We start from the raw sequence: 19,416 nt of genomic DNA, 5'->3' as shown, positions 1-19,416 counted from the left end.
AAGAAAGAACTGCATAACCCAGAAAAAATCAGCTCTTTTAGGTAGATCCTAAAAGTAGATCAGAGCAAGCAAGAAGAGGAGGGACAGTGCAAACTAAGTGCTTTTAATGACCAAATCTGAGCTGATTCAGAAGGTTCTGTATGGTTCTCTAATTTGCATTATCCCACAAGATGTCTACCCCTCTTATCATAATCAAGTATCATGAAGTATGTGCAGGGTAGAAGCTAGCTGAGTATTTCTATTATGCCAGACAAGTAATTTGCAGAAGAATTCATGGGTTCATGAAATTCCTCTCATTTCCCTGGAGCAGAAATGCTTGGAGTAGAGTTGAACCAGGCAGCTGGGTGTTCCTTTGTTCTGGCCCATGTTAAGGCTCTTGCAAGGAAAATTTCTTGTTTGCTGCCAGTCTAATCTCTGTGGGAAGATAGCTGGATGTTACTTTGTCTATGAGAATAACTACACATGGGGGGAACTGGAAGCATATTTTAAGTTCCCATGTGTACTGGAGTACCATATGGATTCACTTAAAAAACATTTAGTCTTTTCCCAACTCTTCCTTTGCGTCCCAGTAAACTATGGAAGCGTCTGGAGTTTTTATTGCACAAGAGAGAGGAAAAAGGAAAGAATGCTCTCATTCTGAGGAAGAGTGGGAGCTGCTAATTGAAAAGCTGGCTCAAAAGGGATGCCTTGTGAAAAGATGGAACTCAAAAAATCCCAGTGGTTCCGCAATTATGGCAGCTGCAGCAGATGTGGAGATTACAAAATTTCTTGGTTTCATTAAAAAAAAAAACAAAGCTATCAGCCCTGATTTGACCTTCCTTTCCTCCAGTCTATGTTGGAGGGAGACATAGTATTAACTCTTGTAATGGATAAATCTATTGAAATATCATGTCACATATTATTAGTTATTAATAGGAACATGACTGGGAACTGACATTAGCAGCAGAAGAAAATTTCATTTGTCCAGAGGAATTCCTCCAAGTTTTGTTTTGTTTTGTTTTGTTTTGACATATCTACAGTAGTTTGCTCCTCACTTTTCACTGTTTTCAAGCACCACATGATGTTGACTTATTTGCTTGCATAAAAGGTCCCTTTTGTGAAAAGTATCTTGTTTGGAGTTGCCACCTTTTCTTTATTCACTTTATACAGGAAATCCACACACTGCTGCTAAGTCTTTTAATTTCCCTGTTTTCTATCTTGTCCTCTCATGGTATTTTCAGATCTGATACCTAATAATTGTAAATACAAAATCTAAATGCAGCAATAAAGCCATCTTTGGGTTTTGGATAGTTTCCTAGTAATACAAGATGCTTTCTAAGTATGCAAAGTGGTTTTTCTTTGTAATAGTAAAGCACTGAAGGAGCAGACATAAAGAGCATATGCCCCTAGCCATACCATTTCTGAGGTTAGAAAGATATGCTGTGGTCTCTCCCAACCCTGCTGTTCTCCAGATGTGCTGAGATTTCAACAACCTGAATTCCCAGTTAGAACGGCCATTCTGGATGGGAATTATGGGGACTGTGGTTCCAACACTTGTAGACAGCATGAGGAAGCATGCCCTGACATAACCCAGCCAATGTTCAAGTACCCCTTTGCATCTAAACAGCTTAAGAGCTGGGTCTCTAAAAACCATCCTTACTGAGCACTTTACCTTCTTAGGAAGGTAAGAGAATACTCCCAGGAAGAGAGACTATAAAACACTCTTTTAAATTACTAACACTGGCTTTAAGTTCTTTTGGATGCAGATGGAAAACTGTTCTATTGCTTATTATATATTTTAATAATAGTATTTATGGGTGCATTTTTAATTCAGTATTTTGACAGTTTTGTTTTATTCTTTTTTTTCCAGATTATGAATTTTCTATAAGCTGACCTGTGCATCAGTATGCGATATGCAGGGAAAAGCTATATGTTTTTAAAGAAATAAACAGTCTTATAGATGTCCACTCAGATATAAGCCATGCCACCTCTAATGAGCATGACTGCAGCTTTCGTAACTGCTAGCCTTTGAAGTGATATAAAGTATTCAGTTGGACTATTGAACACACCAGCAGTGGACATGACTTGCATGCAGAAGATTGTTGTGCCAATCCATGGCATCTCCAGTGAAAAAGTCTCTGGAGACCAATTAATAAACTCTATAATCCAACCTAGTATGCAGCAGATTTCCATGCAATTACATAGAAATTGTCTTGTATCCTTACACAAGCAGTGAAAGCAACTGGCCTGGGGCTATATAGAAAAAAAAATACTAGATGACTCACATCCAAGCCTAGAAATTCACTTGGCAGCTTTAATTATTACTTTGTCCTAGAAATCTGCATGTGATCCTCAAGCTGATTTTGCCTCATGAAGCAAACCTGGCAAGACTCATCAGGTTTAAAGGTTTACTGAATGTCACCAAGATTTTCAGCAAAATACAGATATCTCATGTTTTAAAACTCTGAATGAACTGGGTGGGAATGTGTGTTTTTATACACTCTGTAGGAGTGAACTAAAACCCAGAATGTTAATAGAAAATGTAAGGCAGGTGTTTTAATCATTCATTGACAGCAGAGATTCAGCAAAGCTAACAGAGAAAACAGCATCTTCTCCCTACCCCCGATCCCCACTCCTTTTGTGCCTGACTTCGGGAATGGCCATTTCTCAGTCTTGTACGCAGTCTGGCAAAACAGTGAAAAGAAGAGAGTGATCTGAAAAGAAACTATTATGAACATTAATATCATCCCTACCTCTTAAAATAAGGTAGTTCTATAAACTAGTTTGTCAGGCAGCAAAATCACAGTCCTGGTTTTAGTGAGCAAGTGCTACATTCTGTGAGAGCTTTGAAATACCATGTTTACTTTTGCCAGCAAGTTTGAATCATGAAGTACTTACATTCATTTCATTCTTTAATTCATGCTCTTTACCATTTCCTCCTGTTATATACCAAGTCACAATCTTCCATATGCTATGATTATTGCCAGATGGGCCCAGAGATATGGACCTCCCCCTCATACCCAAACATGGCTTTTAGCAATCATGACATTCATGCAACATTTTTAGTATGACATAGACTTATTTATTTATTTATTTAACCAATTTATTATCTCACCACAGACAACTCTGGGCAGCATACGACAAAGCTAAAAACAGTCAATAAATATATTAAAAATATAACAATAAAAATAAAACAAAGACTATTACCAGCTTAGTCATACCCCTGCCATATGCAACATTCCCTGCTAACAATAAAGACAGTTCTAGTCAGTTTTTGCAAATAGGGCACATTTGGCCCATATGCCTCAAGGGCAACCAAAGCCCATTTTGCCTCAAGCATGCTAGTACTAGGCTATGGATGCTAGAATCTGTAAGCTCAAGACTACCTTGCAAGCTGACATACTGCCCATATTCCATCAACTATCTCACTACTTAGAGTCTCTGAGGCTGAGGTGATTTATAACTTCCATAAATAAAATAGGGCACTATTCATGCACAAGATACCTTCTCAGTCTATCATGCAGATAAAAAGAAGAAGCAGGGCCTTCTCTGGCAACGCTGAAGCCCTCCCAGTAAAGACTCATCTGACTTCCTCTTCACAGACTTTCAGACAGAATTTTAAAATATTTTATTTGAATACTCTGTGCTGCCAGTTACACACCCACAACTAGATTCTGATAATGAACAGTCATAGGTCTTTCACCAAAGCAATATAAAGCACACTGCAAACACAAAGCTTTCTGTGTGGAAAACAGGCCTGAGAGCTTGCTTCTGCAAAACAGACAAGAGAAACAAATCTCAAGTTCAGAAGTATCCAAAAATAGCCTGTTCCAGTCTAAGATTCCAGGTGATGCAACACAGCACAGAGAAATAAGCATAGCTAGAAAATTAGAACGTTTCTGCTGCTGAAATTCTGTACAGTAGAAACGTCAACACCCAAGATATCTTAGGAGATATTCCTTACTTACAACAACATCCAGTAATAGAAGATGAAGTTAGATCAGCATTCTGGTCATTACCAAGTCAAAAGGCTACAGGAATTGATGGAATAGCTACAGAAATACGGCAAGAAACAGAAAAAAAATCTGTAAAAGTTCTCACCAAACCATGCCGGCAAATCTGGAGAATAACAGTGGGCAACAGATTAGAAGAGGTCAGCCTACATACTAATGCCAAAGGAAAGCGTTGTAGAGAGTGTGCAAACTATTGCATAATATTCTCAATTTCACATGCTAGCAAAATAATGTTCAGAATCATCCAACACAATTTAGAGCCCTACATGGAAAGGGAGATGCCAGATGTTCACAATGGTTTTAGGAAAGACTAAGAAACAACAGACAAAAATAAATAAATAAATAAATAAATAAATAAAACCAAAAAGAAGACAATAAGTGCTTCATTAATTATAGAAAGAACTTCAGTTGTGTTGACCATGTCAAGCTGTGGAGTAACTGGAAACCCAGAAACCTATACACAAGAGAGAAAGCCACAGTTCAATGTGGTGAAATAGACTGGCTCCAGGTCAGCCAAGGAATGAGACAGGCCTATATACTTCCTCCTTAATCAACCTATATGCTGAATAGATATTTTGTTTCTCTCTCACAAAACATGTATGGAATATGTATATTTCTTGAATTATTATTATTTTTCTGCCTTATTTTGGATTTAATTTTTTCTGGCATAAACTATTGGAATATTCAATGAGCAGAGGAGCAAGACAGAAAAAAAAAAATCGTGTGAGAATCCAGGAGCATCTCTAGTGACAGATTAGGAGAGGAGATAATACATATTCAGAAACTGCACAGCTGCAATTTAACTAAACGAACTGTTGTTGTTGTAGCTTTTCCAGAAACCTTCCACTTTCCATTTGGAATTGATTTAGATAGTTGAGATTTCAGTTGGAAGACTTGAACTTATGTATGTATTTTTGCAGACAATGCTGAACATGATTTAATTTCAGTTGTCACATTAAAAGCATGCTAATCTGGGGGGAAAAAAGTCCTGGGTGAGGGTAATTCACATGATTTCAACACTATTTTCAACCCATTTGCTCCTCTGACCACCCCTATTTGTCTCATAGTATTACTGACCCTTGCACTGACTTTAGTCTCATTAATCAATACTGCTATTTCCCCCTTTATTAGCTGACCTGTGATTTTTGTTTATCAGTATCTATCATATCATGAGTCACATGCCATGAGTCATAGTTAAGCTCGAAAAACCTAAGCAAGATTGGACCTGGTTATTACTTGTTTGTTTGCTTGCTTATTGATTGATCGATGATTTCAATGTTTTGTAACACACCTAATTCACCAGTTCAGGAAATACTAGGACTATTGGCTAGATCAGGAATTTAAAAAAAAAAAATCCCAGAAGAAAACTGTCAAATCACTTGCACACTGTTACCAAGTAAAGTACGTGGAAATGTCTGTGTAGTCACTAGGAGTTGAGTTTGATGAGGACAACTTTTATCATAACATGAAGCAAATCAGCAGAATTATTACAGCCAATGTAATTAGGTTGAAACGTTGGTCAGATGATGCCAATGGCTGCAGTAATAAAGCAGGTAGAAGAGGAAGAAATGTTGCTGAAGGGTATCATGGCAATGATGACAAGTACTGAATGTTACTGAAGATGGGGAATATTTTTTAAAAGCGACAGGAACAAACATGAAAAGGGATAAGTAGTTTGCGATCATTTGTCCTACTTTGTAGGATTGTACACCCTTGAAAACTGATTTGGAAGAAGTGTAGTACCTCTCTGCTATTCATTAAAGTAGCATTCATTAAATTTAATCCATTTTTTTCAGGTTTCTATGCAAACTTTATGAAAAGATGACACTACTTTAAGGAATCCACTTATTAAAATTAATGCAACTCGCAAGGCAACACCTTTTTTTTCAGGCTCAAACATTTGAAAAAAATTAGACTACTTTAATGTAGAGGAGAGAGATCTTGCAGGACCAAAGTACTTCTTCCAGAGCTGCAGGCTAGTGGTTTCTCATTGGCAGGAACTCATCCCAGTTCATGATTCCCTTCTCTCTTGTGAAGCAAAGGCACCACAGCAACCTGCTACCGTTCCTTCCACATAGTCACCACAGTTTTTTTCCTCACTGTGAAAACAAAAGCAGCAAGGAAAGGACAAGGAGAGTGGTGGGGCCAGTAGCACCTTCAGGGGAATTTGATGGGGTCAAGATAGCATGATCAAAGCCCCATCTCTGTGCATGTCATGTCAGTGTACCTACAAAAGGAGCAGGGATTTGATAGAGCTGCTATGAGCACCATCTTGACTTATGGGTTGGACCCTGCAATCCCCCCCACCCCCCACCACAACCAGGTGAGCTTTGTATCTTCCCCTGTCCCCGGGAGCTGTAATAAGAACACCTGTTTGCTGGCAAACAGCTGCTCCGGAAGTAAGAGGAACAAGGAGACGGCTGCACAAAACAATCTCAGTTTTCACAACTTGCCTCTTCCAAATGGCAGAGAAGGCTGTACTGTATTTAAAATCCTCCAAAATCTTTTCAGTTAGTGATATATACAGCAGTGCATTAACTAGACCTCTTGAGTTTAGGATTAAGTAGAATTTTCAGTTTTTTTCTTCAAAAAGCTATATATTTTTATAATTTTATAATTAATGATACATTGTTGAGTTGTCGTTTTTATGATAGTTTGAAACTTTTGTTTACTTATCCACATTCCACTATTTGGATTTTACCCTTTTAGTCTTCTTGCACATCTTTTATTTCTTTTTGATTACATTCTTTAAATATATATATCTGTACATACATGTGTGCATACATATGCTCCGTTACGTCAGGTTCAGCTTAAAATGGCCCCCAGCGGCACGCATTTGCCAGGTCCCCTCCACCCCACCAAGCAAGAGCGTCTATGGAGTCAAGTCAGTCTCAGTAATGGAGCACAGCCAGGAACTGCAGCAAAAGTGTAAACTGAGCCCATAAGCCCCAGCTTCATATGCATCCCTTATGGGTTTAAACTTTATGCTACAGACATGCTTGGATTTCTTGGGCTTTGTAAATAGTGTGTTTACCTCATAACGTATGCATGAAATGGTGCTGACTGCTACTTAAATTTCAAATCCATTCATTTTTCGAAGGTTTTTTTTCCCCCTGTCCCAAAGTTTTAATGTTTATAACATCACTGGCAATCGATAAACCAATGCCCCATGTCTGCAAAATCACTCTGGAGAACTAAATATGATTGCTAGTAACAAGAAAACCCAGCTTTGATTTCTCATAAAACTTCAGCAAATTTATTTAATCATTAATTGTCTTGATTGCTGTGTCATTATGCATTTTCAAATCAATGATTTAATTCCGTCAGCCTGGATAGCCAACTTTGCCTTGATTAATTTCCCACATCTGAAGCAACGTAGTAATCGCTATGAACATCCGTTTAAAAAGAAAAAGAAAAAGAAAAAAAATAATCTTGTTGCCCAAAGTAGTGAAGGCCTAGGAAACTATTAATCAAAGGTAAAGTACTTCTGCAGCCCCAGTAACTGATCAATCATAGTACAAGAAAGTCTTCCAAATCCATCATATGAAAAACACAGTAAAACAAAACACTTTTTTCCTAATCCATATAATTCCCTGTTAGATATAAAGTAGGAGGAAAGAACTCAAGTCATTAAGTTATATTCTGAACATTCATGCAATTCAGCTTAAAGTACATCAATATTTCTGCCTTAAAACATGTAACTATTATTTTATATCTCTAGAATCCAGCCATTTACAAGGTATAGTACAGATAGATACAGAGGTGTCAGAATCTCTATTTATGACTTTTTAATTTGCTCTCACACTTGTTCAGTTAAAATGAAATTGTGGGAAGGATCCTTGGAGAGAGGAGGAAGAAGGTGAGTGACAACCGTATTTAGAGCCTGCATGGTTGAACCCTTCCCAGTCCACCCCCAGCGGCCATGAGGAGTTTATGTTTGTTTTTCAATAATAGTTACTGTATTTTTATTTACAATTGTTATCCTGAAAAGTTGTGTGTGTGTGCGTGCGCATGCGTGCAGGCTTTAAAAAATAAAATGAATGCATACAGAGAAACCATAACTGGAATTTTGTAATGGTTGCTGACTATAACTGCTCCACTACTTCTGCTAGGGAGTGCCAGTGTGGTGTACTGCTTAAGGCGTTGGACTAGGAGTGAAGAGACCCTGATTTTAATCTGTTCTTAATCACAGAACCTCACTGGGTGATTTTTGGTCTGTTATTCTGGGGAAAAACAGAAGGCAGAAACGCTATGTATATCACGTGTTACTCCTGAATGAAAGATGGGATAAAAATATAATACAAAAATAATGAGCACCATTCTGTCAATAGGAGCAGCTAAACAAAGCACCCAAGACATTTCCAGGGTTTGCTTGCTGTGATATGTGAACACTGACTTTCTGGCTGCCTAAAATCCAGAGTCAGAAGGCCTGGGTTTATTCTTCCTTTCCAATTCCTGGCTGGTTTAAGGGGGGCACATCAAGGATTCCAGTATGTCCTGATTAAAAAAAAATGACAGAAGGAGCTTCTTCGACATGCTTAGCAGAATATACCCTGTAGGAATAACTGGGCAACATGCAGTAACTTGTGCTTAGGATTCTGAATTCTGTCTTACCATGCTATACAAATGCAGCCAATAAAAATAATGGTTTATCATTAGATGAATCATTATGAATGCCTTTCCTTCTACATCTCTGGCATGGCCTTAAGGAGATAAAAAACTTTACCTTCCATTTTCAGTTAACCATAATTTAGCATTATGTCCAAAATAAATGGTGGTCAATCTTAATGGTTTATTGAAAGAAACATCTTTATAAATCAGTGTTTGAAATTGGTCTGCTCAATGAGATTAATCACAGTTTAATAGGTGGGTTAAGGCATGACACCAAACTGCTATTATATGTAAATTAAAGTAACTTCATGACAGAGATGTTCATGTGTGTGGGTGTGGGTGTGTGTTGGGCTAGAGAGCAGAGGAAGACTGCAAATCTAAGGCTGGTTCAGTCTCATTTACACCATTGGTATTGAATTCTAATATAATCAATGTGGACATCATTGATAGTTAACAAGTATCAGATAAATATTCTTGGCATGATTGACAGTATTGAATAATTATAAAACAATATTATAATTTTTTTTAAATATTTGGACTCTTTTAAGGCAAATCTCATCCTGAAAAGGTAATTTGGCAGGTCTAATTACTAATTAATTAATTAATTAATTAATTAATTAATGTCTAAGTACTGGAATACTCCCATTATCCTCAAATTTAGAACCATTAAAGGAACTATTCAATTTTGCTGAAGTAGAAGAAAATGAGACGGTTCTACTTATTTATTTATTTAGCAGAGTTACCTGCTGGGGGAGAAGGGCAGCATACATATTTAATAAATAAATAAATAAAGCCACCCATCTCACAAAAAGTGACTCTGGGTGGCTTACAAGCAAAATAACAATTAAAACCATCTCACAATCTAAAAAAAAATCAGACATAAGTAACAACAAAAATAAAAAATAAAAACATAAGGGAATAGAACATAAAAGAACCCCAAAATAGCAGGAGGACAACCATCATTTAGCCTCATTCAACCACTTTGCAGGCTCACTATGGGATTCCCAGGGTTGATGGAAGAACCATGTTTTCAAGGCTTTCCAGAAGGCTAACAGAGATGGGGCTAACCTCACCTGAAGGGGAATGATGTTCCAGGGGGCAGGGGCTACAGCAGAACAGACACGTCTCCTGGGTCTCGCTAGGCAGAACTCCTTTGCAGACGGGACCCAGAGCATACCTCTTCTGCTGGACTTGATGGGATGGGTAGATGTAACTGGGAAGAGATGGTCCCTCAAATAATTTATGCTTATAGTACAGTCATTTAAATCAATAGGACAAATTAGTAATGACTTTATATAAGTCTACATATAAACTGAGAAGCAGATTAACAGAGTTTCAGGAACTTTATTTGGCTAAAAGTTTAATGAATTGTTGTAGAAGGAAAGTATTTCAAGTATGGATAGCTTCCAAAAAACATTGTCTGCTTGTTGTCACGCATACTTGATGCACTGATTCAACAGCCTATATATGTTGTACAAATTGAAGAGGCTAGGTTGGGACACAGCTCTTCCTCATGGCCATATTGAAATGCTTTCCCCCTGTCCTTGAACCAGGAGGAAAATATACAGATGATGCCTCCACAGCCTGCTTTCATTATCCCACAATTTAATGTTTAATTTAGATTAAATATTTCCAAACTATATGACAAAGAAATCTGATTCAACAAAGCAGGATATGCAACATCTGAGATTAACAGCCCACTCTTATGGAACGCTATGCTCATGCTGAAGCACAAGAAGCCAGATGGAATATACTACTGTGATTTAAGCACTTGGAAAATGCAGCCACTCTGCAACAGAAGTGTATCCTCAAGGGAAGTCATTTGCGTTGCTTGCAACAACTGCCTATGACTATATTCTTCCTGCATAAAATCAAGTAATCTACAAGTAATCATAATGTCCTCTTTACGAAGGAGACTATTATTGGAACTATTATTAATTACATTGCCAGTTAGAGCTGTGAGCATACAAAACTGCACAGCAGTAAACGAATATACAGTTAGTGTGAAACAATCAGGGACAATTTATTTTCTTGGTCATCAAATCAAGCTAGTACTATGGAAACATTCCAGAGAACAGCAAAACAATAGTGTAGTTTCCTTCATCTGACAAAGAAATTCTAAGATCTCCACTTGGTACATTTCTCAGCCATCACTTTTAGAAACAGGAAGTGTATTACAAGAACCATTTTGTTAAATTTAAACATGTTGATTCTCCCTCCCTCTGTTCCTCCCACCCCAACCCCCAATCCCTAGAAAATGAACTACTGTGGGCATGTGTAAAAATGATGCCTAAGTTATTCTTTAATGGAATCAGAATTTTCTTTGGTAGGAATTGTATCAGATACTTTGACCTTGTACCTTGATCCATATGAATCTCTATACATAGAAGAAAGAGCACACTGGGCTGTGAACACTCTTAAAGTTGGTATAAGGTGTCTTATGTGTAGGAGTGTTAAGCTAGCCTCAGATTTTCATTTGTGTTATTTGATTATTTAATCACTGATGCAGCTTGGCAGCTTAATATATCAACTGACTTCATTGTAAAGTCTTGCATTAGTTGATTTCCGGTGATGATGCAAATTCTCTCTACAGCACTTTCAATGATGGTACACATGAAAATATGTCCTTTATGTTGCAGTCATCCTTTAATAAACATGATGCCTAGAGCTGTTCTAAGTATGCTCTTTTTGAAACTAGGTTTGCCTACTGTGAATCACACAATTTATAGTGTTCTTATTAAAAGCTAGTAATTGAAAATGGATAAATAGCAGCTAAATTTCTAGATTAACATCAAACTCTTTATTTTTGAGCCACGCCAACTGATATAAAGTTTAAGCTCACACAATGTTTCCAGTCTTTCAGTTGAATAGCAGAGTGGGTGTATGTAAATGTCATCATTTTGGCAATCAATCAAACTATTAAGGTCTGCTGAAAGGCCAAACTTCTTCTGTTAATGCTGAATGGGGTGGTGATCTCTTCTAGTGTGTGTGTGTGGAGGGAGGAAGGGGGTGACAGACAGAAAAAGGTGTTCCTTACAGTTTAAGAAAATAATACTTTTCTTCTTTCAAATCAGGGTGTGGTGTGCTTTTGTTTTCTTTATTGCAATGTAACAGAAGACGCAAAACTTTTTAAAACCATATTTTTCTTTCCAGAATGTGATGTTGGCAGAGAAGAATGACAATGAAAGGAAAATAAGATTGCCCAACTGGGTTTCCCCTCCCCCCCCAACACAGATCTATTTTGCAGTTGCAAGGTCACAAAAACAGACCATTGTGTCTAATCTTGACACAAACTACCCACGCTAAAAGTAGCTGACAAGAAAGGATGAAAAATGCCTAAGGATCCTTAAAAAGACATGTCATACTCCTACATTTTTAAGCAACTTGGCACAAAACACTCACCAACATAGTGGCGTGAGCGGGGGAGATGTTAGAAACATTATTATAAAGGTTTTGTTCGTTAATACCTGTGATTGTGCAGATCTGTACAAAGATGATTGTGTATTAAGTGTGTGCTTGATCACAAGTAGATTCCTGCCGAAGCAACATTAGCAAACTGTCAGATAGGCTTTGTCTCCTCCATTTTCCACACAGGCAAATCAGTCTATAGAATGACATTATTTTCCCTTGGGAATGCCTATTTTCTATCAATTTCAAAGCAGATCTTATCAGAGAATCAGATTTTAATGATTTCTTATCAGTTTCACAATGTAGATAAGGATATGCAGCTATCTGGAACTAAGGTGGAAAACCTTGAAAAAGGCACACCTTTTCTTTGGCTGGAACCAAAGGTGCAATGAGAGTTCCCATGTGCCCTCTAAAGCACCTTTTCTGCTTTGGATCCTAATAGCTGCAAGTCCTTAGTAGATTCTCTCCATAGAATATAATGCCTGTATAATCTGTCCTAGGATTTGTAATTCTTAAGACAGCATGCACTATATAGCAAGGGCCATGTTGTCTCAATCTATAATATCTTCTGTACAAGCCCCCCCCCCCCCCCGCTTCTGTTCTAGAGAAGGGTCTCTGCACCATCTTCAGTATAAGAACATAAGACTAGTCTTGAACAATGATTCAGTACATGGTGCAACAAAGTCCAGCATTTTGTTTCTCACAGTAGCCTTTGAGATTCTCCAGGTGGTGGAGGCACATCTCTTTCTCACCATGGTTCCCCTGCAACTGGTATTTGAAAGTATGGTCTCCCAACTTGGAAATAACCTAGAATCTTCAACACTATCAGTCTTTAACAGATCTATCCTCTGTGAATTTGTCCAATCCTTTTTTAAAGCCATCCAAGTTAGTGGCCATCCCCATCTCTTGTGATAGTAAGTCCCCCAAGTTAATTAGGTGCCATGGCAAATAATGCTTTCCTTCGTTCTAAATATCTTTTTAACCAGCTTCACAGGATGAACATGATCATGGAAAGAAGGAGAAAAGCTTACCCCTGTCCATTTTCTCCATGGGAGCAAAGAATCATCATTTGTTTTTATCACCTAAGTTTCTTGAATCAGCATGGATAAAAAGGCTAACCAGATTAATTTAAATTTGAAGCTTCAAAATATCATGGAACTGTCCTCTACAGTAATTTTCTCACTGGAAGTTTGGAATGCTCAGAGGTTTTCATGGCTGCAGCCACCATTTTTTCAGCTGCTGATGGCTGAAGGGGATGTGGTCGTGCTGCAACGACAACATGAAATGGTGAAGGGGCAGGATTTTCATCCCATTTTTAGAGCATTCGTTTGGTCATTAGGCTTGGCATGTTATTTTTTCTTCTCTCTTTTTTCTACAGAACAGTGAAGGATTTGCTACCATTCTTTCATATCTGGCTGCCAAATGTTGAGAGTGTATTTTCAGACCTGTCCATGCCTAGATTTTCAATGCCCCACTTAGGTTTTTTTTTTTTTAACAAAAAGGATGGCAGCTGCTAGTTATCTTCAAAAGATCAGTAAGTTGCTCCCTACTTTTTGGGGTGCCCTGTCTGCATTTTTGCACCTGGAGCTCATGGAAGGCTCGAAGGACTGCAAAAAGGGATTAGGAGCTACCTGTAGTTTGCTTTAGTTTGTTGTCCGAGCTCAGAAAATAATCAGTGAAACAACGTCCTTATGCCAAGAATATGTCATTGATTAGTCTAGCTATTTTTCTTTTTGAGAACTGCTCTTTGTTTTTGCTAATATTAGTGCCCATCGCACAGAAGGTGATTGCACCTTAGGTGTAGGGGGACACGAGGCAGTCCTCCCAACAATTCCATGGTTATAGTATGTTATCCATCTTTGCTTGACCAATTCTCTAAACTTTTGGATCTTCTGGCTAGTTGACACTCAGTATATCCCTTAGATATCTATGTATTTGGTAGGCTGGTCAAGAGAGACTTAAAAGTTGTCAGCAGAAGTTGACCTTATTGTATTTGTGGAAGATTCGCAAGAACAAAGGAATAAATTGTCACCAGCTTCTCTCAGCCAAAATGTTAGCATGCTTGAATTCCAGCTAATATTTATTACCTCTTTTTTCAACAATGTGATACTTGAGCAGCACTGTAGCGCACACAGATTCTTGGAGATTTCATGAATTGAGGCAGAAGTAAAGGAAGTCAGCAGTAAACAAAATTCAGAATTTTCACCAGAAAAGATCGTACTACCTCAGATGGGGTCTTGTGGCAAAGAACAGCTAATAAGATAGTGAAATTATGGAATTCAGGCAAAAAGGCAAGCACCAAATTACATTTTAGTTCACATACTTATTTCAGGCACTGACATTTGGGAGAGACATTGACATCACTATAAATAAAGCAATATTACATCCCCATCTGATTATGACAGATAATGTGGGCAAGATTATTTCCCCAATAATATTTAGTTTGCTTACATTAATTTAACAAAATTGACTGCCACGTCAATTAACATCAGGGAAACATGTTCTATAAGAACTCTGTTCTATGGATTTTCATTGCAATCCTATGTATCAGAAGTAAGTCTTACTGAAACCAATGAAGTATACTTCCTAGTGAATGTGCTTTGGGATGTAGCCTGAATCAGTTCATTAAGTTAACTGATTAATCAATTAATAGTAGGACATTTGATGTTGCATTTTGTTTTATTTTTATAGAGAAGAAACTCATATTTCCACTGCTGCAAAATTAGAAAATGACTAAATGCAGGATTATTTGCTTTTGGTTCCTGGATGAATAGCAAAACTCCTGAATCCAAGTGGGAGTTGATAGTCTGAACGTCAGCTGAATGTTTTTTCTCAACTATACAAAACATGTCTGAGATAGAAGGCTAATTTGTAGAGGGTACCCAATGCCTAAGGAAACAACTCTAATAAAATATTACCTCTTCTTATCCAAAACTTAGAGTAGGTATCATAATTTATACAACTGGATGCCCAACTATATGGCTCTTTCCAACCTTATCTCTCTGAGTCAGTGGTAGTCACCATCTCAGTTTTTCCTCCTCCCTCCATGAATTAGTTTTCAAGAAAATTATTCTCTTAGGCAAGTTGTGCGGCCAATAATCCATTCTTTCTGATGCAGAATTCTAGACTTCGGCACACACTGAGGATCATATATTTTTTTTCCTATCATGAGACAGATTTCATTGCAATGGCTCAGTAAGCACTTTTGCATGACAAGCTGCCCCTTACAGAATTCACCTCAGCCTCCTCAGTGGTTCTTCTGTCTCCTAAATTATTGCTAAGTAAGAGGGCAATTAGTTTTCAACAATTAAAATGATTTACTTACCGTATGTAACAGCCGGAGCATCTCCACATACCTGTGAAAAAGAGATGATATTTTACTAAATTGCCAACCAGCTAGAGCTGAATGAATCAAAGTGGAATGCACTGCATGGTTCCTAAGATTTTTAAAAAGCTGATAGACTCACATTTTTTCTGATGACACAAGTTCCTGGGCGACAAGTTGGGCTCTGGATTGCCCTTCTTTCTGTTAAAAGCAAAACAAATGAGGGCAAAAGTTTGTAAACAGTTTGGATTTGGTGGTCTAGAATTCTCAGATTATTATTAGTAGTAGTGGTTTCATACAATAAAGACTGTAGGTGATGTACAAATATAAAACCAAAGTACAGTGCAATAAAAATGTACCTCCCTGAATCCTAATATGTTTAGCCGAGGCCTTTTTCCAGGGCCCATCACCAAATAAAACAAGGTTTATGGTGGTCTAAGAGAAGGGGTCTTTTCTCTGGGGGCATCACATCTGTGCAATGTCTTCTCCAGAGAGGCTCTGCTGGCACCTCTCCTACCTCTTTTTTCTTGACCTGAGGGAGACAGAGCTCCTGAGAGAATCTGCTAGTGGTTCCCCATTGCCATGAGGTAAGAGAAATGAAGGCCCATTTTCCATTGCAGCACCAGGATTATGGAACTCTTTACCTAAGCCTTATTAAAACCTTTAATTAAAACCTTACTAGGTTTTAGAAAATTGCTGAAAACAAAATTATTTAAGAGGGACTTTGATTCTTAATTGATCCTAACTCTATTTTTAGCTTTTGGTTAGTTGTTCTAGGATTTTTATTTTTATGTTTTTAAACTTTTTATTTTTTATGACTGCTTATTTAATGTTTTTTGTATCATGAAGGTTTTAATGGCATGATTATAACCTGCTAAGCAGGGACATCCATGGTGGTGGTGGGGGTATCAAAAAATAAAGACAGTGGGTGCAACAAGGTGGTTGAAATCTCACCCTTTTTGTACCCACAGAATACGTGTTAAAACAGGGTAGGGGCCTAGATTTGCAGTCATAATTAACATCTTGACTTTTTTCCTCTCCCCCCCGACACCCCCCCCAATGAATGCCCCTGCTGCCAAGTGTAGTGCTGATATTGGAAGATTGGTGAGAAAGAATTGGATAGTGTGTATATACCTCTTTCCCTTAGATGTATCATGCACAGAACTTATATTCCCATGTAATGGCTGAGTATATAATATAGAAATAAGCAAGCATTTATTTTAATCACTAAAGGTTTATATTTGGGTTATCCTTTGTTTTGCCATGTCCTTGATGGTACACCTTTGTAGAATAGGATGCTCTTTCCCATCTTCAATCCAAATGCCTTTAGAAGCTGATAGTCCTTAACCTTGATGATTTCATCCTCTTTGTCCTTACAAACTCCAGTGAGATAAGGCCATTGAAAAACAGGTACACTTAATTACCTGTTCAAAGCCTATATAAGCTAGTCTGAAAACCCCATGGGATGAAATTTCAATGCAGACTTTACTAAAGGAGTGCTGCATATTCGCTGGCTTTGAAAGGATCCATCCAGCCATCATTTCTTTGGGGACTGGCAGAGGGACGTAAGATCTTTCTTTGGCTTACCGTATTCTTACATATTCTTTGATTGCTGTCTCATGTTATGTTATTTTCTTATACTGCCTTGGAATAAAGCCTTAAGTGTTCATACTGGTGTGATCATTGCTTCCAAATTGAAAAGAACCTGTGACCCAAACCTGCTGAGCTGGGGACAGAGCAATGCACCAAGACTTTCTCAATTGTGGTGGATAAAAACACCAAATAAAGAAACAAACCAACAAATTTAGACCTTTTTGTTCTCCCTGGCATTGGAGAAAAATGTGATTTTAGAATTTCACATTCCTTTATTGCCACTTTTATTATTGTGATTTTGTGCTCTATTTATTGCCTTTTTCACTCATGTTGATTGTATCTCCTTATTGTGTGAGATAAAAATGTTTTTAATTGCATTTTTAGTTTCTTTATAATATGTTTTAAACTAATTTGTATATTTCCCAGGGAAACCTAAAATCCTGTGTAATAGAAGAAATATTAAACACAGCAAACCACTTTATAATGAAAAAGGAGCACAACACTGGATTAAACGTAAGAGTTTTGGAAATGCTATTGATATTAAAAACTTGAGAGAGAAAAAGAAATAACTTTTTACCTGATGCCACAAGAATGGTGATGTGGGTACCAAGCAATCCTCTCTTGAATGAGAGGAGGGTATTCCACAACTTGAGAATTGCCTTTATCTTTCATAGCCACCAATTATATACTAATTTGAGGGGAAACTAAGGGAAATTGACCTTCAGTTGTAAGCAGAAATATATAGGAAATTATTTTATTTTAGGTTTTGACATTTCAAACCATTTAGTGCTTTACTCATCACACTCAACCCATCTCAGAAACAAATCAGAAGCTAGTGAAGGCAAGGAATTAGTAGTGTAGTATGTTCACAGAGCTTCTTCCCAGTTGAACCACCACGTCAATATTATTCATTAGCTGAAGTTTCCAGGCCACCTTCAAAGACAGTTCCTCATGCATGAATTATTGAAATTATTAAGCCTGACCTTAAACATTAGACATTTCCCTGCAAATCAAGCTAAAGTTACTGTTGTTTCATACTTTTGCAACCTGTCAGCTTAAAGAATATAAAAGATTTGTTAGTTATTTTGTTGCTCTTGTCATATGAAAATTAGGTGATCATCTGTTTTCATATACCATAAGCATGACTAAGAATCAACAATAAAGGACCAATAAACTATCCTAGCACTTTTTGTTTTTATCTTTCAAAGAAAATTAAGAATTAATTCCTAAAGATCAAACTGCAGTCATAGCACTGAAAACCTCCACGTTGAAAAATTTACAAATAAGCTAATAAAACAATTAATTTAGATACAGCCAGTTACCTGTAAGTAAACCAGTTACCTTTCTATAAGAAGGAAGAAAGAAACGTAGATGCACTTCTAGAAAAAAAAACTTTTTCAAAATTTGAGATATTTTTATATACAATCCTATGGTCCCTGGTAAGTCATAAAATACTTAACATATTTTGATAAATGTCTGAAATATGTCATGATCCTTAATTTAAACATTACAAACCAATCATAGTTTATATTATATTTTAATATGACATTTAATTATTAAGCGATGGCAGTGGAGATGAAATTGTATCATTCACTGTAGGCATTTGTTAGCTTTTCAGGTTTGATGACATCCCAGTTCTGATACCAAGACCAGCTACAAATAGATGAAAGTCCAACTCAGTTTTTTTTGGCTAGATGTTATTTTACAATCAGCTACTGGAATAATACTTTATCTTTAAATCAGAAGGTGCTATATAAGTACAGAAAAATGTGTTAATCTGTGAGCTTGCACCTGGATGTGCACCAAAGTAAAAATGCACCCATTCCCCAACTGGGACATTTAACTTAGACACTTTAGAGACATAATTCATGCTTGATGAATGCAATGGCAATACTAGGAGCTTCTACTAAAAACCCTGAAAAAAGGCAACCTATAAATAGCAAAACTGGAATAAAAAGGGATTTACCAGAGATAAGTGACAGAAAAGCTGTATGTTTCTTTTGACTTCTTAAAATCTGAAGAACTACTATTAAATGTCAGCATTCATTGAGTTTTTGATATATTTGAGTATTTGATCTACTAGTAGAAGGTTGTATGAAGAAAACGGGTTTTCAATTAGCCATAATATTTTTTGATTTCGTGATCGGTTATGAAATTTAATTTTCTCATGATCCTGGATAAGAAAAAGCTGTCAGTGCCTACCATACACTAAGGAATCACACATTAAATAGAACATAAACAGAGCCTCTCAAATATTTCAATAGGCCTAACATATTATTAGGGTTTAAGTCTTTCCAAATAACAATGTATATGCATGCAGATAACATACACATATACATGGGTCCAGAGGAAGTTCATTTGCTGTGGTGCCAAACATCACGAAATGCAAGAGGCAGCAACAATGGCCACTCTGCACGTCCTCTATTGATGGGCTTGGCCTAGAGCTGCCAAGGAGTAGAGCATATTTCATGCTGCCTGAGGTTCACT

General features: G+C 37.2%; 1 protein-coding gene across 4 annotated transcripts in view; it reads right to left on the bottom strand.

The window, feature by feature from the left end:
* The window catches only part of FGD5 (FYVE, RhoGEF and PH domain containing 5), a 153,955-nt gene that overhangs the window by 54,891 nt on the left and 79,648 nt on the right, over nt 1–19,416 (bottom strand). For all 4 annotated transcript variants that reach the window (XM_088134288.1, XM_088134286.1, XM_088134287.1 and 1 more), the window contains exons 4-5: nt 15,479–15,537; nt 15,337–15,367 (exon numbers count right to left, since the gene is read on the bottom strand). In XM_088134288.1, coding sequence (XP_087990414.1) covers nt 15,337–15,367; nt 15,479–15,537 — 90 coding nt within the window. The remainder of the gene's footprint in view (nt 1–15,336; nt 15,368–15,478; nt 15,538–19,416) is intronic.

The sequence above is a fragment of the Python bivittatus genome, unplaced genomic scaffold, assembly GCF_059951505.1.
Source record: "Python bivittatus isolate LINGU-HERP-01145 unplaced genomic scaffold, Pbiv_v1 ctg000080_np1212, whole genome shotgun sequence".
Taxonomy (NCBI): domain Eukaryota; kingdom Metazoa; phylum Chordata; class Lepidosauria; order Squamata; family Pythonidae; genus Python; species Python bivittatus.
This window is presented reverse-complemented; position numbering and strand designations above follow the sequence as displayed.